Source organism: Heterodontus francisci, chromosome 17, assembly GCF_036365525.1.
Source record: "Heterodontus francisci isolate sHetFra1 chromosome 17, sHetFra1.hap1, whole genome shotgun sequence".
Lineage (NCBI taxonomy): Eukaryota > Metazoa > Chordata > Chondrichthyes > Heterodontiformes > Heterodontidae > Heterodontus > Heterodontus francisci.
This window is the reverse complement of record NC_090387.1, coordinates 56,023,194-56,050,050: the sequence shown is the minus strand read 5'-3', so window position 1 is coordinate 56,050,050 and position 26,857 is coordinate 56,023,194. Positions and strand designations below refer to the sequence as shown.

Below are 26,857 nucleotides of genomic sequence, written 5' to 3'. Positions count from 1 at the left end.
AAGTAATCCAAAGTGCTTTCTGTTGGAGAATTGCAGTGCCCCACAATTTTCTGTTGGTTTGTCGAAAATGACCATAGATTTTTCCTTGCTTAAATCCTTTCAGTGAATATTGTTGAGTGCTAAGCCACAGAGCGTATTTGTCATTTTGTGTCAAAACAGAGTCCACTCCCAAATCTCTGATTTTAATCTGTATTTTGAATTGAAATGTGGTCCATGACCTTGAAAACAATTTGCATGCAGGATTGCACAAAATCTTACCAGTGGTTAAATAATAAATCTGAGTCTGTAAATGGTGGCTTAGTGGAAAAATGATTATGGCAGAATGTCATGAACCTATATGCAGTTTTTAAATCATACAATCTGATAATTCTTGGGAAGTTATGGTTCTTTAAAGTTTGCTGTTAGTTTAGAGAGAAATTTCTATTCCATTTTCAACAGGAAAACTTAAATAAATCATAGCAGTAAAAATTGAGAGTTTAAATTTTTCAGGGTGAATGTTTAGAGCTTCTTCCAGGCCTTACATTAGCACTAGTTTTTCTGTGTGATTTATACAGATTTAATTTAAACGGTATTGATGCTAATAGCTTGTCAAATTTCACCTAATGTTTGGATCCAACCTCTCCTGCTTTATTTCCATGGCTACTCGTCTACCAAAAACCCATTATTGCCTATCCTGTGACCTTTCATCATGTGACTACTACACCCTTCCCTGCTTCACCATTGATGGCAGAGACTTCAGCCATCTCAACCCTACTCTCTGACTCCCTCTCTAAAGCAGGTAAACTTTCTAACTCTCTCAGTTTTTAATAGCCTTCAGAAATCCCATTTCTTTGACATCTTTACTCCCCTCTCAACACTTCCACAAAGTTCATTATGTATTCCTTTCTTCCTTTTTGAGCATCGTGGGACATTTCTCTACGTTAAATCTGCCATATAAATGCAAACTGTTATTGTTCCTGGACCTTTTGTGCTCAGTCTCAAGCTGGATCTTCAGGAACACTCTACCAACGTCCAAGGTAGAGCTGCTTTGGTTAAAATCCAGAATCTACATTACTAGAATTTTTTAAAGAATAAAATTAAAAGAAAACTACAGACTGGAGTCTCCATTATCTGCCTTCTCAATTATTTGACAGAATTTTAACAGGACATAATTCTTGCATAAGTTTTAGAATCTTGCAGCACAGGAGGCTAGCCAGCCCATCATGGCTTTACTGTTCTTTGAAAGAGCTATTAATCCCACTCCCCTGCTTTTTCCCCAGAGCCCTGGAAACTTTTCCTTTTCAAGTATTTATCTGATTCCCTTTTAAAAGTTACTATTGAATCTGCTTCTACCACCCTTTCAAGTAGTGCCTTTTAGATCATAAAAACTCACTGCATAAAATAAATACTTCTCACCTCCTCTGGGTCTTTTGCAAATTATGTTAAATATGTGTCTTCTGGGTTATCGACCTACCCACCAATTTATTTATTTTCACTTGTCTTCACTCTCATGCCTCAGGTGTTGAACCATACATGTAAAATGATAATTTGGGAACTCCCAATTATTTGCTAATTGCCATTGTTCATGGGGTACATCCTTGCCCCCATTATGAGTCATGGTCCAATGTATAAGCCAAATAAAATGAAGCTGTATCTATTATTATCTTCCCAGTGACCTGCTTCCATGAAACCTCAACATAAAAATCATGAGAAAATTTCTGTGGAGGTTCTTCCATTCTCCCACCTTAACGTTGGTTGTTCATGCCATTTCTCTGGGGTTGCTGCCAATCCTCCACCAAAGCTACAGGTTGAAATAGGAAGAACCCCTATAGAAATTACTAGTGCATATTTTTAACATGAGGTACATACTCCAGTATGATTGTTGAACATGGTTTTGCACCACAAAATATCAAAGTACATGATCGTGAAACCCAGGAGTCAAAAAGAAAACACCACTGTACTCCAGTTTACTGGGATATGCCACTTGCTGCCATTTGATTTTCATCATTTTCAGTAGACAGATTGAAAGTACACTCCATCAGACCAAGGCTCGGGGTATAAACCGGCAGACCATTTATTTAACATAGAACAGGTAAGCGCAAAGTATTCATTGCAAAACAGTGTAATTACAAATTTTGGTTATATATTCAATATATCAACTGCAACAAAGATGCTTTTCCTGAACTATTTCTCAACATAATATGAATTACGAACCTTTAAAACATTTGCTCAATTACATTTACATGGCGACACTAACCACAGAGTCGGAGTAGGCTATTTTCCTCTATTGGCCTCAGACTAACCCACCTCATATAAATTCAGCCCACAGAAATATTATTCCAAATCTTTTGGTGGTGTACTAAAGTAAAGCCCCATTTAATATATCCAGCATTTCTTTTAACTGCAATGAGATTGGATATTTATCCACCAGATTGAATGATCTGTAATAGTTAGAACAGACTTCTTATCTATTCATCTATTGGGGACATAGCTTAACAAATTACATGCGAACATACGAATTAGGAGCAGGAGTAGGCCACTCGGTCCCTCAAGCCTGCTCTGCAATTCAACAAGATCATGGCTGATCTGATTGTAACCTCAACACCACATTCCTGCCTACCCACAATACCTTTCACCCCCTTGCTTATTAAGAACCTATCTACCTCTGCCTTAAAGATATTCAAAGACTCTGCTTCCACTGCCTTTTGAGGAAGAGAGTTCCAAAGTCTCACGGCCTTCTGAGAGAAATCATTTCTCCTCATCTGTCTTGAATGGAAGACCCCTGATTAAACAGTGACCCCTAGTTCTAGGTTCTCCCACAAGAGGAAACATCCTTTCCACATCCACCCTGTCAAGGCCCCTCAAGATCTTATATGTTTCAATCAAGTCACCCCTTACTCTTCTAAACTCCAGCGGATCCAGGCCTAGCCTGTCCAACCTTTCCTCATAAGACAACCCACCCATTCCAGGCATTAGTCTAGAACTGCTTCCAATGCATTTACATCCTTCCTTAAATAAGGCGACCAATACTGTACATAGAACTCCAGATGTGGTCTCACCAATGCCCTGTGTAGCTGAAGCATAATCTCCCCACTTTTGTATTCAATTCCCCTCACAATTGCCACCCATGCATGCGTATTCAACATACACTAACATATTAAATCCCTGTTTGTAAACGGAAACAAGCTACAGACTTATTAGTTAAAAATGTTGAAGTACGTAACCAGAATTGAAGAATGCAAGTCAGAGGAAGTCACAACCAAACTGTACCGTGTTCTGGCCAGACTGTACTTTGAGTACTGCATCAAATTCTAGCTGCAAGACACAAGACTAACATTTAAGTGCTAGAACCAGTGCAGAGAAGAGCCATGAGGCTTTCTGTTATTGTCAAAGGGCTGGACTATAAGGAAAGACTGGAGAGACTTTAGCTTTTCAGCCTGGAGAGAAGCCATCTAAAAAAGTGATCATATAGAGATATATAAGACAGTGAAAGAAATGGAAAAGGTTCTAGTTTAAGAATATTACTTTAAGTTGTATCATGAGATTAGGACAGATTCAGGCTAGCAAGAGGTAAGTTTGAATTATTAGGAATTTTTTGTTCACTCAAAGAATGTTAGGTATATGGAATAGGGTTCCAGAAAGAATAGGAGAGATAAAAACCTAGGAATCTTTTAAGAAACAACTCAATGCTGAAATGGAGGACCTCTGACATCTCTCTAGATGGATCAATTAAAGATGCACCAAAGGCCTTCCTCATCAGTAATTATCTTACGTTGTAACCTGTCATATTCAGGCAATCTCTATAGGTTTTAAACTGTTGTATTTTTTGAAAGGACTGACATTTTTCTGTCCCTATCTGTTTCTCCACAGCTCAGACCATGCTAATTAATCTACTTGACAATGTTGATATGGAAAATATCAAAAAACTATAATGTTTGTTATTTCAAAAATCCATTGCCACTAATAATATCATCACCCATCAACTCTACTGAACTAGATTGCCTAATATTAGCTGCTTAAGTCATTAAAATGCATTATTATTGTAAACTATGTGGTTAACATTTGAACATAGTTTTCATGAAAACAATATTTGTGTGTCATTGCAACCTCGAATTACAATTGCCAACTACTGTGTAAATTTTAACACAGTGCATATTTTTGACTTTGCAGGGGCTGCAGCATGAGGTAAAACATCTTGTAAAGGAAGAAACACCTGGGTTGGCAAATATTTAGCAAATACACTTGAGTGTAAGCATCCAGATGTGGAACAGGTGGTAAAGACTGTAAAGCTGGAGTTAGTTATTTCATAAAGCAGAACAAAGTGGTTGTAAGCTTTGTATCGTAATTTATCTGAGTCGCAGATGAAAGGTTTTAAACAGCGTAAGGATTAAACTAAGTTTTTTTTATCACCACTCTGAAACATTCATGATATGTTTTGATTACTTTAATAACCTCAGCTTCAAAACATGGACTCTTTCTGAGGAAAAGCCATAAAAGTAAGATGACCCCATCTGTTTAGTGATAAAATCCTAAGATGTTAAGTACAAGGTGTGGATAAAAAACACTCAGATGTAATTTGTCCTCTTTTTTTCACAGACCATGTCGGGCCTAGCTGATGAGACAGCAGGAGACCTCCCTGTGAAGGATGTAGGAATGAGCCTGGCTGGAATTGGTGGATTGCAAGGTTGGAGGCACCTGCTAGTCATTACCAGAACATACTTTGATCAGTGTATCCATTAGTTTTACTTCATAATCTCTTCCTTTTATGGTATCATTGATCCAAATGGTCAAGGTTTACTGATTAAAGCCACTATTGAACATCAGCTGGTACTAATTGTACCCTTCACCTGCCTTGTACAAGTAGAGATTTAGTTTTGTTTCATGATTCTGTGTCTCTGTAACATCCTGTTACCATAAACAGAAGTCATTTTGATCGCTATTTTAAAACTAACATTTCCTTTCTTCCCTTTTCTGTTAGGGAGATTTTGTATGAAAATTTTTAAGAAGACATTTTATTTAAATTAATTCCATATGGGATCCCGATATTCTTGAATCCTTATTCACAATAATCTGCATTGGACGGCAATGGAGACAGAATATTGGGACTCAAAATTTTAGGTCAATTTTTTTGAGACCTGTTGCCTTGGTCATACATTTCAACTTATTCATGTACCTTGTCCATGATGGTTGTTGCCGAGTCATAAGCAGAAACAGACAAAACTTACCAAATGAATCTTGAGCAGCGAGGGATGAATGAAGTGTTAAAGTCCAAAAGAATGTGGTGTTTAACCTCAGCAGAAGTTCAGCTTTAGAAGAGGCTCATCATTGAGATGCAATTTGAAGGGAGGTTTTTGTTCTATAATACTTGTGTGAGGAGAGTAAGCAGAATTTGATACTTGTCACATTTTGGTGCGAATGAGAATTCAGACCCTGTTCATTTTTAGCCACAGAAGGACGGCATTATGGGGAACTCTTGTGATGTGCCTGGAGTACAATAATGTGGATCGTCATAGATCCACAATGTATCTAGGAACAACACATTGCACTGACAAAAAATCAAGGGTGGAATTTTATTCTCTCCCTCATGGCGAGTTAGGATATGGGGTGAGCATAAAATTGGGTGGAATGGTGGCGGAGGGGACCCTGCCACCATCCTGCCTGCGCCGAAATTTAGACCGGGGCAGTAAGGGCTCTGAACGGCCTTCTCGTCCTGCCGCCAATTGAGGCCCTTATTTAAGGTCCTCTTCTGAAATGTTAGTGCAAAGCGGCCCTGTCACCACACGGGGAAACACGGCACAAAAAACTGTGCGGGCTGCTTCCTGACTCGGATTGGGGGGGTGGAATTCTGCCTCTGATTGGCTGGCAGCTCTGCAAGACCGAGACTCCGACAGTTTAGTTAAGTACCTGATTGGCACTAAATTCGGTGGGCCTTCCATACACGAGGCAACGTGAGGATCTCAGCCTCGGTTTCCCCCTACGTCAACACCTTCGCCACCAGCATATAATTCCCCCCCACAAGGGCTGAATTGTACCAGCCTTTTGACGTCATGGGTCATAACGGGGGGACCGGTAAAATTTTGCAGGGAGAGGCCCGCCTCGACCTGTGACGTTGAGAAGGGCCCTGTCATCCGGTCGAGAAGGGCCCGCCACAAATTACTGGCGGCGGGGGGACCTCGGTGTGGCCGCTCTGCCGCCCTTCATCTGCATATTTAAATCAACCTAAATGATATGTAAATTAACTTACCTGCAGGCGGCAGCCATCCCACGCCATACGGAGTTCCGAAGGCACGAACTTGGTGGGAAGGGGGAAGGAATAAAATTTTCAGGGCGGGAGGTGTAGAGGAGCGGGGGAAACATTTTTTATTGGCTGTGGGGATGGTGGGAAGGGGTTGAAGGTCAAAGAGTGAAAAGTTTCGGTTTTAAAGGTCGGGACTGTCAAAAATGTTTTTTTGGGGGAAAGGGGGAAATAAATTTATTTTTCAATCATTGGGGGGGTGGAAGTAGAGCTTTTATGTTGAATTTATGTTGAAATCAGCAGTCAGGGCTTGAAGCCCTTTAAAAATGGCGCAACAGGGATGCGGCAGCCATGTCATCTGGGGAGGCCACTCCGCCCCCTCTATTTAAATCAGCCCCCGCGCATAATATCGCGAGGGCTGTTCGGCAGCACTTCCATGTCACAGTGCGCCGCCGTGGAGCACGGTGCACTGATTATAGTCAGCCCCAAGTCTTTGATCCCTGTGCTTGAACAGCGATTGACCGTGCTCCACAGCATTAGAAAGAATGAGAAGTTTTTGGTTCTTACTTTCCAGATTGTGCTCACCCAAGAGGCAGTGTTAAACAGCTCAGGACAGAAATATAGCATAGACAGAAGGGGGTGGACATTTGCAGGAGAATCAGAAACATATAGTAGTCATGGAAACCCTTCAGTTACTGGAAATGACCAATAGACATATGCTTTTGTATTAATATATACATAATGTTGGGCAAGTATGAGGTGGACAGTAAAAGTGACTCAGAAATGGTATTGTGGCATGAAGCAATGGAATACCCAGGGGTGAGACAAGTAGGCTACAAGAATAGCAGAGTTTTAACAGTGGGAGATTGTAAAGTCAGGAGTGTAGATTGTTTCATAGTTGTTACTGGGATTCCCAATTGTATGTTGCATTTCTGGTGCCAAGATGAAGGCCATCATAAGAATGGGTGGGAGAGTGCAGCCAAAAGTAGTCATGATCCATATGGAATATGGAATAACATTTGAGGTCTTGCAGAGTGAGTTTAAGGAGTTAGTCATTGGATTAAAAAAGTAGGACCGCAAGAGTTACTGTCCTAGAGGCAGCACAAACAGGAAGCAGGGAACGATCCCTACACCTGAATGTATAGGCTCAAGGTGCACCTGATATTAGGTCTCGGGCCTCATTTAAATGAGACTGGCGAGCTGTGGACACCGCTTGGGTGTCCTGAGGCAACTTGCCAGCAAAAAGCTTTGGAATTTTGGACCGCTGACTTCCAGCAGCAGGTTCATATAAGTGCTTAAAGGGAATGGGAGGGCTACCAGGAGGAGTCAATTGGGAAAGAAGGTGATCGGGAAGGTAGACCAGCAGCAACCCGTGGTTTTAATCTAGAGTCGGGGGGAGGATTCCTGCACCTCCTAGTTCCACACTCAGGTATGTTTATTTTTGGAAAACTTACCTTTTTGGCAGTGACCTCTAGCAGTCCCTTTACGGATCGCTGGTTAGGCCACATGTAGACTGGTTTTCCTGAATGCAGTCTACCCCAGCTCCAACTGCACTCGGGGGAGCCCAGTTTTGCACAGGAAGCCTTACAAACATTAGACCCCTAACATATAGGAAAATATTGGGTGGTGCTCTTCCAGCTTGTTATGAATGTATCATTGCTACCCACATTATTGGAGGTTTAGGAACCAGTTTGGTGCCTGAAAACCAGCGCAGCACCATTGAATTTCATAGCCGTAATCTCCAAATGGCTTTCTGTGTCATGTACTGGGTAGGTTGGGGAGAGGAAAGGTCAACACCTGGCTATAAGATTGGAGCAGGAGGTAAGCGTCCCAAATTTTGGGGCATTGGACCAAGTTCTAGAACAAGGGAAGGAAATGACCTTATGGGCAAAGTAAATAGAGTACCAGGGAAGGATTTAAATGAGTATGGCAGGAGGTGTAGTAAGTACATTTTAAGACTAGAGAGAGCAGGCAGGATTAATAAAGCTATGGGATTAAAAGTAGAAGACCTATCAGAGCAGAAAGGGAACAAGGAGGCTATAAGATAGTGAGAAATAAAAACATATTTTTAGAATGGGACGGGTATATCAAAAAATGAAATGGTGAAACCAGGAAACGAGATAAGGATCAATGTTGCAAAAGATTGGAGTCAGGATTGAGTGGTATGCATGCAAATTCATGATTCCACTGGAATAGAGCTTCATGAGATGATGAGGGGAATTTCACGAAAAGATATATCTCCAGGTTGGCTGTATTCATCATTTTTCTTCCCCAACCCCTTTCATTCTCTGAAGAAAAGCTCATGGACTCCAATCCCTAGAGCAACTCCACAGCTGTTGACAAGGATTACTAGATGTAGATGTTGCCTGGTGACTGACCACAATGTAACACAGCCTGTTTGGCACAAATTTGCTGTGCCACCACCTTGTCACACTGCTGAATTGCTGGTTTTAATTCGCTTGAGCGAAAGGAAAACTCAAGATACTTCTGAAATGTTTTGTTCTCACTCTCAATTAAATCATTACAGATACAGTGTCCTGTGCACAAAAGTGAGTTAGTTTAGAAACCTTACAACACAAGCTTAGAACACAAAATGTCAGCTATTGCAGTATTAATGTACTGTTAATTAGTGCTTTAGTTTTCAGTATGCCACTGGATGACAATTACCCTATTGTGCATCTCTCTTCTGATAAATGCTATACTAATTGACTGTTTAGATCACGTTTTTTGCACTTTCCCCTATGTTATTCCATTAATTGGAATAACATACAATAAATCACCACAGCAAAATCATATCACAGAAATCAGGGTCAACCACTAACAAATACAAACTGTCATAGGAGTCTCTCAGTTGGAACATGTTGTTAATTTTGAAATATTGAAATTGAGCGTTAGTACTAAATCATCTGCCCTATTGTACAACATCTAATAACCATATAATTATAATATGTGACTTAATCTTTCCTTCTAATCACAGAATCATCTGGTGCACAGAACACTAGAGTTCGTCAAGCAGTGTCTCGTATCGGCCGTGAAGAGCTAGAAGATCGCTTTCTTCGGCTACATGAGGAAAATCTTTTACTGAAACAACATGCGCGAAAACAAGAAGATAAAATTAAAAGGTTGGAATTCCTGTTAATTTCATTCTTTAATAATCAAAATGTTTTTTTCTCTCCTATCAGCTATTTAACAACTGCTAAGTATCTGTCTGGCTATTAGAATATTCTAACCTATTGTCTAATGTGTTACATTGTTTCAAAAAGACAAGTGAAGTTTTAAAAACTTCTCTTTTGCAACTTCAACTGTCTCAATGTCTCCCTCCCAATTTTTTGCTCAAAAACGCAGACCTATGCTCGGATATGGTTCGATGGGTGCTACTGATGAAGCAGTATCTCTTCCAAATGATCATTTTTCACATGTGGGCCCAGTGATTGCTGGCAGGCTATTTGATCTCAGGATCATCATAGCTGACCCATTCTGGTACTCACCTGATGTCCATATATGCATATTTGTCAGCAAGGATTACTGCAGGGAAATGAGAAGGGACCCTGGCTGATCTTTCTTTTTCTCCTCTTGCTAGCCCGAGAACATCAAGACTTTTGTAATCCCAAATTGCAATTCCAGTTGAGCTCAGCTAACTTGGCACATATTGTGGATTGAACCTTGAACCTTTCTGGGCTGTATGGCTTCAATTGCCGATGAAAACTTAGTTGTGGACGAATTGGTTATAGCCCCAGTGTCCTTAAAAAAAAACATTGACTCTATTCCGGATATGGGCAAAAGAGTGCTGAGTGTCTCACCCAAGTGACCATTATTCATGTGAGAACATTGAGATTGTCAGGATGCCCACATTCAATAAAATGAAATCTTCCCATATCTGGACAATGCTGCTGCATACAAGAACAACATGGAAACACTGGAACAGAACACAGTTATTATTTGGTGCTTGGTGCAAACAGAAATGTTTAAAATAAGGGCGTAGACAAAATTAAAAATTAAATATTTCACAACAGTATGATTAAACTTATCCATATTTGTCTTTTAGTAAAAAAAAAGGCCTCAGTCTCTCCTGAAAACTGGAATTTAGAGTTGTTACATTGTTATCTTAGTTCAAATTAAGTAGTCTAAGCATGTGTAGTCCACTTTCTGAGGATGTATTTGTACCATTTAGTAGTAGAGCTTCTGGAATATTTACAGCTTCCTGCAGTTTGTGCTCAAGTTGTTGTTCAGAATTATTTGAAGAAAAATTAATGATCAGAATTCAAAATGTTCATTTAAAACAGACAGCCTATGTACTTTTATAAAATTGCAAAAAAGACAAATTATGCATTGCATACCTGTTGTAACCTTTGCTTTGTGTTGTATAAACTTTACAAATCTCATTACGATGAGAGAGGCAGAGATCTTGTGTTGATTTATCAAATAAAAACAAATTATTTGAATTTTAAAGCAAACTGCCTCTAATTACCACATCATTACTACTTTTATTATTTTAAATTGCTAAATACTTATTAGTTAGAAAGAGAAAGAGTCTCTAATTTGCATCTGATTATTACCTGTTAAACTGGCATTTAGAAAATGTTAAAATCCTAATCCGTGACATCTGTGAGACATGAGAACAGGGTACTAAAAGAAAGAGGGGGAAAATATGGTGCTTTTCCTAATCCGATTACCACCAATGTTTTGCTTATAGTAATCAGTGTATTAAGATTTTTTTTGCAGCTGTGTATGTGTATGAGAAACACATAGACACAGACAGACACAGAAATGCTCAAAAACCCATTGGAAATCACCAAATTCAGTGTTAACAGAGACCCCTTAGAAAATAACAAATCAGTGCTGCTAAACGTGGGATTCTTCTATCTGATATTGGCAGGCCCATTTCCTGCCCTCCCTTCACTGCCGACTGGCACTACAAATCTACCCGTGACCTCACATTGTCTTTCACAGCCCTGCCAAACCCAGGGTTCACCATGCCCTGTGGTGCGAGATTGAAGGGCCCCATATGCCAAATTGATAGATTTGTTCCATTGCAGCTCTGTTAAGTTCCAGGACGCCCATCCCAGTTCCCCAAGACCCTACCCATGCGCTACTAAAGCCCAGGGTGCTGCCAAATCTCTAACGCAATGCTAAAGTGCAGGACTTACCCACAAGTACAGCCAAACTCCATTGTCTCTCCTCAGTATTGCTAACCACTGTCAAACAGTATTCACTTCGGGCTTCCCCAATTTTCTGCCATAATTTTGTCAAAAGAGTAATGAAAATCATGGAAAAACAGTGTTAACAGCCATTTATGCTATTTCTCTTGGGTTTCCACCAATCTTCTGCCGAAGTTATAGCAGGAGGTTACGGGAGAATCCATACAGAAGTTGATGCATCTATGCCAAGTTGTGCATCCAGCACACCATCTTGCTGTGTGTTCTCAGATTTGAAAATGATAGGGGATAAAAAATAAAATATATATATGTAAAGAAATATAAAATAAAGGCCACATATTTTCAGTTTTAATTAAATGATAATTGAGTTGTTAAATCTATCAATTGTAAAAAAAATTCAAGAACACTATTAAGCATATATCACTAAATCTGATGTTATCTCATATGTGTTGTGAGCATCTTAATCTTCTTGCTCACTATGAGCAACACTACAGGAGATGAAATAGCTATGAAAGAAAATTATGCTGGATGTCAAATAGTAGCATTACTTTAACAAAGCTGTTGTATCTTTGCTTAACTTCTTAACAGATAATAGCATTATTTGCAGGGCAATTTATTAGCTGTTAACAGTGTTGAGTGTGAAAGAAGTTAAGTTAAACACTAATAAAATGTCTAATACATTTTGCCTAATCCTGTGATCTGAAATTTCCATTACCCAAGCATTTATCCTGAAGTTATTTGCATCAACAAGCTTCCTGACTATACTTTAAAAAAACATCTTTCAACAAAGAGGAAGTACTTAATTATTTTTGTTTCAAACTTAGTTGATGTTTGGAGGTAATTCAACATATGTTTTCCTCCTATCTCCTCTGATGTATATAAATATATTTGGTTTCACTGTTTCCCATTTAACTCCAGCACTTGACATATACCACATCATAGCAAATCACACACCTTAAACAAATAAATGGATACATTGTTTTACACATGTGACAAACCTAGTGCAAAAAGCAGGGCTTGTTATTAACCAGGCACAAAGTTTTAGTGTTAGAGATGTGCGACCAATTTTGTAGGGTCTGCAACTTGTCCTATTCATCAAAGCCACCTTTCCTTTCTTTGTATGCCAAATGTTTTCCATTCACTGATATGCATGTTTTCTGTTACTCTATATTACATCACCCTCATGTGCCCTTTGATAGACTTTTGTTCCCAGTTAGTATTTCACATCAAAACTGGATGGAATCAAAGGTACAGTTGATCAAATGCCAACAGTAAATTCTGAGAGTTTTTTTTAAAGATGAAAACCATGATGGCCTGTCTTGAATTTAAAATCAAACTGTGTCTGAAAGTCATTATTTGTTCAGATCTACTTTTGCCATTGTTTCATTTAAGGTTGCAAAGCAAAGCTAAAGATAGGAACTTATAATTAATAATGTGTTCCACATTGCTTGCATTTTATTAAGGACCACCTAAACTTTATAGCAGGATATGCTTGTGAGGTTTTAAAGTCTAAAATTCTTGACACTGTATGTGGTACAGTAGAGGGGACAAACACAATGTTAAGGTATGAGATTCAAACCTTGCATTCCTTCAACACCCACTCCTTGGAACTATTCTTAGCAACTTATGGTGTGCTCCACATATAACTTCCTTTGATTTGTTATTCATCAAGCATATGGAGTAAGTATGTGTTGCCTGTGTAGCAAGCTAGAATGATAAGCCCTAGGAAACTGCTATTTGTCAGTGTTATAAAGCAGATTGCTCTTCTATGGTTTTGATTAACTTCAAAGCGCTCTTCACAGGCAGTAATAGTTATTTCAAAACCTGAAATGTATTATTCACGTTCCATACTAGAGTCTTTAGCAGTGTTTAGCCCTTTTCAACAAAATAGTTTCGCTGACTTTTCATATTTTCGTATTTTGTCAGGATGGCTACCAAGCTAATTAGGCTTGTCAATGACAAGAAGAGGTCTGAAATGGAGAGTGGCGGCACCAAGCGGATAGGCAGAGACATTGAGATGGAAGAGATGATAGAGGAGCTGCAGGAAAGAGTTTGTGAACTGGAGAAGCAGAATGAGGGGCTGAAGAATCGACTGTTAGCTGCTAAACAGCAGCTACAGGTGCAAGGCCGTAGAAACACACCGTACAGTTATGTACAATCACGCATAAACACTGGCCTCAGAAAAGTTCATGAAGTTGCCTTTACGCAAGAGAATCTTAAAAAAGGTACTAAACATAGCTGAAAATATATTTTTCAGTTTTTCTACTGTACCCTACTCAATAGTACTTTGCCATTTACCTGAAGATTTCATTCAAAGCATTTTTTAAAATCAGGATGCATATTCAGAATACAGTAGCCCACAGTTATCATGTATTTATATTTTTGATGTATAGTTAAGAGCTAATTGAAGTCAATTTGTTCATGTATCTTCCTGGCACTTTATCTTCCTGGCACTATTCATTGTTGTTCAGGTTCCAAGTATTAATTTCAATATTAAGTCAAACCTGTGATTGCTTGAAATATAGCGTTTTTTCTCTTTGTTCTTACTGTTCAGTAATAACATTATTTTAACAAACACTCATGCATATTTGTTTCACCTCTGCTATCCAGCCCAACTATGAACACTGTTGAGCATTCAAGTGGTTAAGATATTTTATGTTTCACACCACTTACCTCCTCTACCTTTCACTTGCTGATTTCTGCAGATTACAGAAATACAGCCTAGGGGTGAAGGGTCAATATTTATATATGACTGCACAAACTATATATTACTGATCACATTGCAGCCAAAAATTTGAATCTTTTGACAGAGAACGGCACAAAAATGGACATTTTCTAATAGTCTCCAAGTTCTCTCCTGTACATCAAAAGAAATTACATTTTTAGTGCCTACTTAAAGCTACAATGGTCTTATAGTTAAATATCATCTCATTTTTATTTCACATAGCATTTTAAGCCTTAATCTACTACTGGATATTCAGGTAAATTTTTAATGGGTTAAAGGATTGTCTTGAAGAAATTAACAATGGGAACCTGTAAATTCTAGGAAGGATACTTGGAAAAAATGTTAGACACACCTGCTTTCTTTCTTTCACTTGAAATATCATAATGTTGTGATCTAGTAGTATAAGAAAACTAGTATTAGAGGCCAAGAGAACTGTAGCACTACACTCTCGACAATTAATGAATTTACAGAATAATATTGAAACTGAGCATGTCACTGATGATAGACAATTAACAACGCGACAGACCCCTAAATCCAATAAGCAGTGCATTATTATGAAGTCTGTATCTTGCTGAATCTAAAGCAACCTATTATTGAAACAAAATTTATGCCAGGAAGTGAAGTGAAAGGAGGTTTAAACACAAATGTAAGTATACAGACTGCAAAACTGGAATTTCTATAGTTGAATGTAATAGCTTTGGTTCATAGATAAGTGCAATAATTATAGTATTTGTCAGAAGTACCTTTTGGTACTCACTCAGGATGGAACTGGAGCTGTAGTCAATTGTTACATGCCAAATCAGCTGTATAGTGGACTAAACTGTAGTACACTGTATCAGCTGGGCAGGAAGTACAATGCATGTTAATGTTACCTCAGGACCAGCGGGATCCCACTAGAATCAAGCTCAAAAACATCGGATGAAAAATAAAGAAATCAGAGAAGGATGCACATGGGTAAACCAATGGGCACTGAGATTGTAGATTCAAAAATTAGCACTTTCCTTTAAAAAAGTTGAATGGAACTGGTTGTAGTCTTTACTAAATCCAGGAGTGTGAAGGAGTTGAATTAAAATCAGTAGAAATACAGTCATTAATGGGAACATAGGAGCAGGAGTGGGCCATTCAGCCCATCGAGCATGCTCCGCCATTCAATTAGATCATGGCTGATCATCTACCTCAATGCCACTTTCCCGCACTATCTCCATATCCCATGATGTCATTTGTCTCCAGAAATCAATTGATTTCTGTCCTGAACATGCTCAGTGATTGAGCTTCCACGGCTATCTGGGGTAGAGAATTCCAAAGATTCACCACCCTCTGAGTGAAGAAATTCCTCCTCACCTCAGTCTTAAATGGCCTACCCCTTATTCTGAGATTATGTCCCCTGGTTCTAAACTCGCTAGGCAGGGAAACCATCCTATCTACATCCACCCTGTCACACCATGTAAGAATTTTGTAAATTTCAATTAGATCATCACTCATTCTTTGAAACTCGAGAGAATACAGGCCCAGTTTCTTGAATCTCTCTTCATAAGACAATCCTGCCATCCCAGGGATTAGTCTGGTGAACCTCTGAGGAGTCTGTCACGCTCACGGGAAGTGCAGCAATGGAAAAACAAAAATAAACTGAAACTTATAAAAGAAAAACAATTTAAAAAGACTGGTACACTTGTCTTCAACAAGATGGAGGACAGAGTCACATGACACATACCTTCTCCTTCACTGAAAAATACATTCATGTCTGCTAGAACTGAAACTCATTAACCTCGTCTGCATTGAAAGTAAACAGCTCATCACACATGGATGTGAGCTATCCACAAAATGAGCTAAAACAAAGGCACTAGCAGATGCTCTGTCTTCAGCTACAATCACTACAATAGAGTGTGAACATCCCTCATCTTTTCAAAATGAGCTGAAATCAGAAGCTATTGTATAGTCCCTCAGGAACTGAAAACCTAAAGTCACATGGGTTAAACTAACACTTTGAGTTTACCTTTAATGGTGATTCCCTTTGTTCTCCAAAAAAATTATCAGTCATCAGGTCACCAGTCTGAGATCTGCAGCCACATGAAAGCCATCTTCAGTTCTAGCACAAGGCTGAGAGAGACAGAGAAAGAGTGATCAATTCTAGGTAAGGCAGTTGAACACTGCTGAGACAAGTTGGCAACCAACTGCAGCAGAGAAGTAAGAGATTGCCTTTTAAATAACTCCTCCACCTGTGAAAATTGAACTAAGAAATACCAGTACCGTCTTCAAACAAGTGTTGTCTGCCAGAAGACTTCAGCAACATAATCAGCACACAGGTCTGCAACTTCAATACTTACCTTCCAAGAGGATCTCTCAGGTTTTACCTGAAAACAGCAGACTTTTATACCTTAAACTCTTAATGCCTCTTACCCTTTACCTTCTATCTATCTTTTTTTGAGTGTGCATGAGAGAGTGAATGCGTGTGTGGGTGGTGTTGCAAGCATTTTGGGTGATTATTGTTCAATAAATATTTAATCTTCTGTTTTAAACTTACGAGAACGCCTGTCACTGTCTATTTATTTGGCCAACAGGGGCTGAAACACTAGTTTAAACAAAAATGCTATCTGTGGACATTTGAGAGGTGACCAGTGCAAACCAGCCATGCCATTTCCCACCTGTCCTTAACAAGTGCTTCAGCAAATTTTCAGTAGAAATTTTCCTATTTCATGTACCATGGGGCTTGATTTTGACTCCCAGCTGCAAACGTGGCAAAGCTAATGACACAATTAGAGCCCAATCTGCATATTTAAGGAGGACCCCACCAACTTTGGGAGTTGAAGTCTTTTTCCTCAGCTTGATACCTATAATACCATTAACAGGAACAATATAATTTGGTACTGAATATGTCTCACATGTATACTACCCTACTCTCAAAGAGTACTGCACAAGTGTGACTTTTTCCATTTTGTACCCCCAGCCATTCTGAGTGATATTGCCAGTTTAATCCTGTTATCACATGTATTAAGAACTACATTGAGATCACCCAACCTCATTTCTGAATGGGCCTTAAGGCCAAGAAGCACAGGATGCTTTCAGTTCAGTTTAGTTTAGAGGTACAGCACTGAAACAGGCCCTTCGGCCCACCGAGTCTGTGCCGACCATCAACCACCCATTTATACTAATCCTACACTAATCCCATATTCCTACCACATCCCCACCTGTCCCTATATTTCCCTACCACCTACCTATACTAGGGGTAATTTACAATGGCCAATTTACCTATCAACCTGCAAGTCTTTGGCTGTGGGAGGAAACTGGAGCACCCGGCGGAAACCCACACTGTCACAGGGAGAACTTGCAAACTCTGCACAGGCAGTACCCAGAATTGAACCCAGGTCACTGGAGCTGTGAGGCTGCGGTGCTAACCACTGCACCACTGTAGCAACCAGCCTGGTGTTCAAACTTTACCCCATTATCAGAATTATACAGCACAGAAGGAGCCCATTGTGCCTGTGCCAACTCTTTGAAAGAGCTACTGAATTAGTTCCACTCCCTTGCCCTTTTGCCATAGCCCTGTGAACTAGTGTGCAACGCACTGTGCCATCCAACAATCAGGCAATTTCAAATACATGTCATTTCAGTTTCCAAACACCGTGAGATTCAGTACCTCCTCCTAGTCTGTACTTGCTCCATAAAATCAGTACTCTCAGTTTTATCAAAATGTTTTAAAAAGAATAAACATAAAAGAAAAAATAACTTGTGATTTGTTGTTCAAGATGGCTCCAGGGCTGACAGTTCCTTTGTTAAACTCTACTTTGAAATTTTATCCTGAACCATCCTTTACCCATTTTCCTACTGTTTTCTCTCTTCCACAGCTTAAGAATCACTTGCCTGAACAATGGATGCATTTTAGGCTGAACTACAAATTCAAGCTATAAGCTTAAAGCTGCAGGTGCAGAAAGCATTGTCCATCCCCAACCCTGTTGTTCTTTGTTTTCACTGTGCTCTGTTCAATGACTAGAACTAAATTCCTGGCATCACGATTACGCTGCTTTACTAAACTACACTGTAAGACTCAGTTGCCGTTGCTCTGTTCTGCCACTCATTATAAGTTTTAAAACCTTTACCAGCCTACAATCCATCACCACCTGCTGCTGTTACCTCCTGAACTTCTGACTATACTTCAATGCACTTCTGGTTTCTCTGCTTTATTGTTTTGCTTTGTGGGTCCTAGACAAAATTCCACTATCTTCTGGGCCAAAGTCCATTTCTCTGCTGACTTCTGGGCCTTATAATGACCTGCACAATCACTGCCACTTTCTTTTGAGACTATATTCTCTGTAGGGTCATCTTGATTTTAGTACATTGCCTTCTTCTGCATCCAAAGTTTTCTGCTTCTCTGTTGGGAATTTTTCACTTTACACTGAGCTAACTCTGTTCTGTTCCTGTTGGTTCCTATCTGGCTCTGGATTCTGCTCCATTGCTGCCACATGATCTTTGTTTACACCTGTCTGCTTGCTTCCCATCGTTGGTGATTCTGATCATCTCTCCGCTGGTATGCTGGATCCGCTGGTGTGCAGAACAAATCACTGAGGTCTTTGCAGAAACAATTTCAATACTTAGCCCATTAGCATTTTAGTAACCTTTTATCTCAGTGCTTTTTAAAACATGTGTGAATGCACTTTGCTTTTAAACCGTGCCTTTCAATGTAAGTGTTTTCCAAGTCTGTGGAAAAATTGTCAAAAATTCCATAAAATGGCAATATACTACAAGTGATTTTACTTTCTTTGTAAAAAAATATTGGCTTTCATCTAGAACGAAATGCTTCCAGATCAGTTTCAACACTTTTTCCTGTAAATCAAGGCAATTCAACTTAAATCAATCACTTCAATATTTTTTGCCTCCCATACCATCAGCGTGTGATTGTTTGATGGAAACAATTGCACAAAACATGTTTTTGTCATTTTTACCATTTATAAAAATATATCTTGCAAAGTAAATATGCAATAAAATTTTGCCAGGAGCTAAGCTTCCTATAACTGAACTAATGTTTTGTTTATTTTGTTGTTTGATTTTATGTGACATCTTTTTAATCTTTATATATGATATATTTAGGAATCAGAGTTCAAGATCCAGAGTTGACAACAAGATCTACCCAACCTATGCTTCCCAGATATGGACATAGCTTGCTTGAAGACTCCAGGGCTGAAGTGCGAAATCTGTAAGACTGTCTTTCTTTACTACGACCCTCCACTGTCATCCAGCTGTGTGGCTCTGCTGTCCATTCTTACCTTGCTAATCATATCCAGAGTATCACTTACAATGTCTTCTCTTCCTGCTCCCGCTACCTCCGGTGTTTCTCAAGGGTATATCATCCTTGGCCCCCTACTATTTCTCATTTACATGCTGCCCCTCGGCAACATCATCCGAAAGAATAGCATTAGTTTTTACATGTATGCTGATGACACCCAGCTCTACCTCACCATCATCTCTCTCAACTCCTTCCATGTTGCTAAATTATCACACTGCTTATTCAACATCCAGTACTGGATAAGATTAGAGAAATGAATGCGTGGTGCAAAGACTGGTGTGGTAGAAGTGGGTTCTGGTTCATGGGGCACTGTGACCAGTGCTGGGTAAAGTGGGAGCTGTACCGTGGGACGGTCTACACCTGAGCTGCGCTGGTACCGGTGTTATAGCAAGTCGCATAACTAGGAAAGTAGAGAGGTTTTAAACTAAATAGTGGGGGCAAGGGATCATATTTGGGAAGATTTGGTAAATCAAAGAGTAGGGACAAGGCACGAGAGAAAGGTATTAATATGGGAAAAGATGAACAGACCGTGACAGGAAGGGATAGTGATTACAAATCTAAGAGTAAATCAGTAGACAAGGCTAGAGGTTACAAAAATAATAAAAGGACAAAACTAAAAACTCTGTATCTGAATGCACGTAGCATTCGAAACAAAACAGATGAACTGATAGCGTAAACAGAAATAAATAAGTACGATCTGATAGCCATTACAGAGACATAGCTGCAGGATGGCATGGATTGGGACCTGAATATTGAAGGAGACACGACATTTAGGAAAGAAAGGAAGCAAGGAAAAGATGTAGGGGTAGCTCTGTTAATTAATGATGGTATTAGCACAATAGAGAGGGATGTCCTAAGTTCAAGAAACCAGGATGGAGAAGCAGTTTGGGTTGAGATGAGAAATTATAAAGACAAGAAGTCACTTGTGGGAGTGGTATACAGGCCCCTTAACAGTAACCACACAGTAGGACGGGGTATAAAGAAAGAAACAATGGGTGCTTGGCAAAAGGGTACGGTGATAATAATGGGGGATTTTAATATACATATAGATTGGAAAAATCAGATTGGCAAAGGTAGCCTAGATGAGTTCATAGAATGTTTTTGGGACAGTTTCTTAGAACAGCACGCTCTGGAGCCAACCAGAGAGCAGGCTATACTAGACCTAGTATTGTGCAACAAGATAGGATTAATTGATGAGCTCATAGTGAAGATGCCCCTAGGCAGTAGCGATCATAATATGATTGAATTTTACATTCAGTTTGAGGGAGTGAGGAGTGGGTCTATGACTAGTATTTTAAACTTAAATAAGGGCAATTATGAGGGCATGAAAGCAGAGCTAGCAAAAGTGAACAGGCAAAGTAGGTTAAAGGATAGGTCAATAGAGACAGTGGCAGACATTTAAGGGGATATTTCAGAATACACAGAACAGATACATTCCAACGAGAAAGAATATTCCAAGGGGAGGACCCATTATCTGTGGTTAACTGAAAAAGTTAAAGATAGTATCAAACTTAAAGAAAAAGCATATAATTGCGCAAAGATGGGTGGCAGGTCAAAAGATTGGACAGAATATAAAAAACAGCAAAGAACGACTGAAAAATTAATAAGGAGGGAAAAATTAGAGTACGAGAGAAAGCTGGCAAGAAATATAAAGACAGATAGTGTCACGACCGAGGCGGGAGGAGTGCGTTGTTAATTCAGTCCCACTTCTCCGCAGGTCACAACATATTTTTACAAATTTTTCCACTTATTAATATGGTCAATCATATGCTCTATTTTTCCCAGAATAGAACACACTAACCTGGTTTCTTTAATGAACAACAAAATCAACAGTTTATTATAAAACAAGTCTTAACTAGTAATGACGTAAAACATAAACACACAGATCTAACATTAAATTTTAAAGTCCCCTTTCTTACCTTAGCATCTCACATTCACACACACACATAGGGCTGAATTTTATCTGTGTGGTGGCGCGCTGTTAAGTCGGCAGTCTTTCGACACGGAAGTGCCGTCGTCGAGCCCCCGCGATATTACGTGTGGGGGTTCATTTAAATGGAGGGGGTGGAGAGGTCACCCCTGATGACGTAGAGGGAGTGGCCGCCGCATGCCCGGCAATGGCGTCCAGTGCCACCGTGCAGGCGCCAGTTCCATTTTTAAAGGGCTTCAAGCACTTCAGGTAAATTTAAATGTTTAAGGCGCTCTCACAACACTTTTCATTCAAATAAAAAATTTAAACATGGAGGCCCTTTCCCAACCCCCACAGTGGTGTTTTTATTGTCTGATGTGATTGAAATGTATTTTAGTCCCAGCATGGACTTTCCCCCCCAACCTCACCACATTAGCCCTTCATCCCCATTCCACCATGCCCACGGCCAATGATTATTGTTTTCCCACTTCACCACCATCCCCCCCAGCCCTGATAATTTGACTCCTTCCCCCTCTCCACCAGTGTCTTGCCTCGGAACTCTGAAGGCACGCGAGTTGCGGCCGGTAGCCGTATAATCGGCGTGGGATGGCCGCCGGTGGCAGGTAAGTTAATCTGCATTTTAATTAACCTTATTTTAATGAAGGCCCTGCTGCTTGGCGGCGGGGGTGGGGGGGTTGGCCGCACTGAGGCCTCGCTGCCGCCACTAATATCTGACGGGGCCTTCTTGGCTTCGGGGTCATGGCAGGCCGCTCCCACAAGCATTTTACGGGCCTCCCCGCCACAATCCAGCCCATATATATATTGTTATAACCAAGGCAGGAGCAGTGTATTGTTAATATATTCTCATGTCTCCATTGGTCACAACATATTCTTTAATGTTTTCCCACTTGTGGAAACAGTCAATCAGATACACCATTTTTCCCCAGAACAAGTGTTAAGTACTAATGAAGTAAAATAATATCACATAGATCAAATTTTTAAATGTTCAACATTAAATTTTAAAAAGTCCCTTTCACCTTCATCCCTTCACACTCACACACCCACACACACGTATTCTGGTTAACCGATTTTAAAAAAAAAGTTAAAAGAATTTTTAGATCAGAGCTCTTCACTCTGGCTGATCACTTGCCCACTCCTCAAAAAATAGCAGATGAGACTCACTGCACAAAAATAGCACACAGTCCAACCTCCAAGCAACTGTTAAAGAATCTTCCAGAATTAGCTGTCTTCAGGTGGCGTTGAAAAGCAATTTAGCAGGCCTTCTTGAAATGCAGGAACAAGACGAAATGACACAATTCTTTTAGGGAATTGCGAATTGGATTGTGGTCTTCTTCCTTGAAAATTTTTCCTTTTTCTGTCCTTTTCTGATACTTTAGCAGCACTTGACTTTTGCCTCCTTCCAGAAGGTATCACACCCAAACACTAACTAACAACCAAACAGCTTGGCAGTTTTCTGCCCACCCATATGTTCTCTGTTGCTACTGGGCTCGTCCAATCAAAGGAGTGCTTGTCAATTTCTGCCTCTGTTGCCATAGCTCTCTAGCCCGAACCAGCTGACAAACAGCAACACTGTGCCAATCTGGCCTGCACTGTCCCCTTGATTAAAAATCATTTATTTAGCTTTATTATAAATTCCTTTAAAAAAATATATATATATATTTTTAACAAAACAGAGTTTCTTTCACAACTATGTGTGTATATATATATATATACACACTGGTTAACCAAAAAATGAAAAGGGATTTTTGGATCAGAGCTCTGTTACAGACAAAAAGCACTTGGGTTGATTACTTGCTCATTTTTGAAGAACACAGCAGATGAGATATGTTGTTCCAAAACTGGCATACCGTCTATCTTCCGAGTACACGTAGACAGGCCACTCGGATCTTTAGAACAGTTCTTTTCAGGCGGCATTGAGAATTATTTTTGGCAGGCTTTCTTCAAATGCAGGAAACAAGATAAATTGACACAGTGGACTTCTTAGGGTCTTTAGAGTTTTTCTGGAAAAACTAAGTTGGGTTTTGGTCTTCTCCTCTCCCTTGACTTCTTCAGTTTTGACTTTATCTCCATTCACTCCAGAAGGTAAAACACACACACTGACTGACAACCAAAAATCTTGTCAATTTTCTGCCCATCCCAGGTGCTCTGCTACTACAGGGCGCTTGTCACTTCTCTGCCCCTGTTACCAGGGTTTCTGTTCTATCTTTAACTTGAATCATATGACAACCAGTAACATTGTTGCCAATCCAGTTCCTTCAGTATCCTCTTGATGGCTCTCTTTTTAAATAAAAGGTACAACATTTATTCAGTGTAACTGTAAATTTCTTTAAAAATATTTTCAACAAAGAATCACTTTCATAACACCACCACCCTTGGAGGAATGAAATGCCACTTTTAAATGCGTTTCATTACAAAATGTGGGGAAAATAAAAAGCACATTTTCACTCTTATACTCATTCGCTCTTTTCTTTTAGTCAATACAATTCTGCTCTGTGCCCTCTTTTCATTCAAATAACTTGAACAAAGTTAGATTCTCGATAAAGCATCTGCAATAACATTATTTTTACCCTCAATGTGGACAATCTTCAAGTGAACAGGTTGTAATAATAAACTCCATCGGAATAGTCTGGCATTCCAGTTGTTAATTTTTTTCACAAATGCTAGGAGGTTATGATCAGTATATACCAGTGTCTCTCTATAGTCCTGGTGGACATAGACTTCAAAATGTTTAAGAACCAATAATAGACCTAAGGTTTCTTTTTCCACTGTGGAACATCTTTTTTGATGTTGATTTAGCTTTTTGGAAAAGTATCCCATTGGCCTTTCTATCCTTGATTCATCGTCTTGTAACAGGACTGCACCAACCTCCAGGTCACTAGCATTAATTGCTGCCTTGAAGGGCTTAGTGAAATTTAGAGCAGCCAACACTGGCCCATTAACTAAAATGGATTTCAGCATTTCAAAGGACACTTGGCACTCCCCTGACCACACTACCTTGGTTTTCTATTTCTGTAGTAAATCTGTCAGTGAAGCAGCCATGGTACTGAAATTTGGGACAAACTACCTTTCGGTAGAAACCATACATCCCCAAAAAACTCATTATTTCTCACTTAGTCTTAGAGGTAGGGAACTCCACCAACGCTTGTACTTTTGCTGTTCTTGGCAACACTTGTCCTTGCCCTACCACATTCCTGAGGTAGGTCAAATTCACTTTTGGCAAGGTTTATTACAAAATCAGCCGATTGTAATTTTTTGAACAGAATTTCTAGTTGTTCCAAGTGGTCCTTCCAAGTGTCACTATAGACATCATCAAGGTAAACCACACAGTTAGAAACACTGGCTACCACTTGGTTCATAAGTCTCTGGAAAGTGGCTGGTGCATTTTTAAGCCCAAATGGCACTATTCGGCACTGGACAAGACAGTGTGACAAAAGCGGATATTTCTTTAGCTCGGGGTGTTAAAGGAGCTTGCCAGTATCCCTTTAACAAATCTATTTCTGTAAGAAACATGGCATTGCCCACTCTGTCAATATAGTCTTCCAAGCGAGGGATTGGGTAGGAGACTGCCTTTGTTACTGCATTAACTTTTCTGTAGTTTATGCAAAGTCTGTTTGAACCATCAGGTTTAGGCACTAATACTACTGGTGAACTCCAGCTGCTTTGACTGGGTTCAGTTAGGTGGTTTTCCAACATATATTGGTTTTCTGCTTTCACCTGGGCCTGTTACTCTGGGCTTAAGCAATAAGGATGCTGTTATATAGGAACAGATTCCCCTACATCCGCATCATGTGTGGCTACTGTTGTACATACTGGCTTATCCCTACAGATACTTTTAAATGCTGTGAGTAGCCTTGTTACGTCTTCTTGGTGTTCTGCATCTAAATATGAAAGCTTAGTGTCCAATCTCCCGAACAATTCAGTATTAGCTAACTGGATAGCAGGAGGTTCAATTTGAGAATTGTCCAGGCCTCCTTCTGCCTCATCCTCACTATCCCTATCATCCTTCACTGTCCCTACTGCCTGACATACCTGTGCTTGCTTATCCTCCTTCCGGCGCTAATATTGTTTTAACATATTGATTTAACACAGCCGATTCTTTTTCTGGCGATCTGGGGTGTCAATCAAACAATTTACTTCACCACTAAAATCGTACGCTCTGCGACACCCTGGTCCACTCCTCCATTACCCCCACCACCTCATCCCCTTCCCACGGCACCTTCTCCTGCAGTCGCAAGAGGTGTAATACCTGCCCATTTACCTCCTCTCTCCTCACTATCCAAGGGCCCAAGCACTCCTTTCAGGTGAAGCAGCGATTTACTTGTACTCCTTTCAATTTAGTATACTGTATTCGCTGCTCACAATGTGTTAACTCTGGATCAACTTGCTGAGCCATGATCAGAGAAGAACATTTCCTTTGGATTATTCAAATCCCCAAAGAAAGGTTCAGATAATCAGCTATCTGTCAGTGGTGCTAGTTTTACCTCCGACAGTGGAACTTGTTTAGCCATTGCTAGGGTTGCTACACATGAAGGAAAAATTCCTGGAACGTTTTCCTGTAATTGTTCTTCAACTTCACGTGGTTTTTCTGTGACTACTGACGAAGCTACTACTTTCGCTCCAGCCATATCATTCCCCAGGAGTAGGTCAACTCTGTCAACTGGCAAGCTATGGACAACTCCTACAGTTACCGTTCGAGACATTAGGCCACACTCTAGGTGCACCCCATCAAAGGTACGGGTATATACTCCCCACCAATGCCATTTACTAAAACTTTAGCATTCAGTGCGCTCTCTGGTGGAAATGTTATGCCTTTCACCAGCAAAATGGTTTGGGTGGCTCCTGTATCCTTAAGTATAACTATAGGTTTTCCTGCCTCACTTGAGAGATAAGGAGTTACTTTTCCCCTTTGACTTTCAGGTATCCTATTCGCAACCCCTGCACCCACAGTGGTTTTTGTGCTTGGCCTTACAGCTGCAGTAGGAGCTGCAGCCTGATCTGCGGTACTCTTGGTCAGGGCCCCTTTCACAGCATTGGCCTTGTGCACCCCAATATGTCCCATTGGTTTACCCCACAACTTCCAGCATTCTGCACGAAGATGCCCCTCCTTGTGACAATGGTAACATTTAGGCTTGCGGACCTCACTTCCACCCTCAGCGCCTGCTTGTTTGGCCTGAGGAGGAGATCCTGGGGCATTCTCAGCTGTCCCTTCTTGTCCCCAGCTACTTGTCTTCCTTTCACTCTCCCACCTTCTATCCTTCTCGGGTTTGTGGGGGTGACGGCGAAAGGGTTTAAGCTTATCCAGTTTCAGTTCCAGACTTAACTAAATGTTTTCCTGACCATCCCCCAACACATGCCCTCTGTAAATTTAGGAATAGGAGTAGGCCATTCAGCCCCTCGAGTCTATTCAGTATTGGATCTGTACATCAACTCCATTTAGCCAACTTTGTTCCATTTCCTCATCCATGAACTCGATTACGTCTTCAAAAAATACCTTAAATTTGATCCCTGCATTTTGCAATGATTTTTTATGTCATTTTACAATCACCAGGTTGTA

General features: G+C 40.1%; 1 protein-coding gene across 5 annotated transcripts in view; it reads left to right on the top strand.

The window, feature by feature from the left end:
• Positions 1-26,857, top strand: part of rpgrip1l (RPGRIP1 like) — a 263,930-nt gene that overhangs the window by 39,159 nt on the left and 197,914 nt on the right. The window contains exons 2-7 of one of the 5 annotated variants that reach the window (XM_068049459.1): positions 1,994-2,071; positions 4,150-4,227; positions 4,576-4,663; positions 9,192-9,336; positions 13,297-13,595; positions 19,178-19,283. In XM_068049459.1, coding sequence (XP_067905560.1) covers positions 4,579-4,663; positions 9,192-9,336; positions 13,297-13,595; positions 19,178-19,283 — 635 coding nt within the window. In that variant the 5' untranslated portion in view covers positions 1,994-2,071; positions 4,150-4,227; positions 4,576-4,578. Of the gene's footprint in view, positions 1-1,993; positions 2,072-4,149; positions 4,228-4,339; positions 4,360-4,575; positions 4,664-9,191; positions 9,337-9,794; positions 10,611-13,296; positions 13,596-19,177; positions 19,284-26,857 lie in introns of those variants that run through there. The other 4 variants (XM_068049460.1, XM_068049461.1, XM_068049458.1 and 1 more) reach the window with 4 other exon arrangements.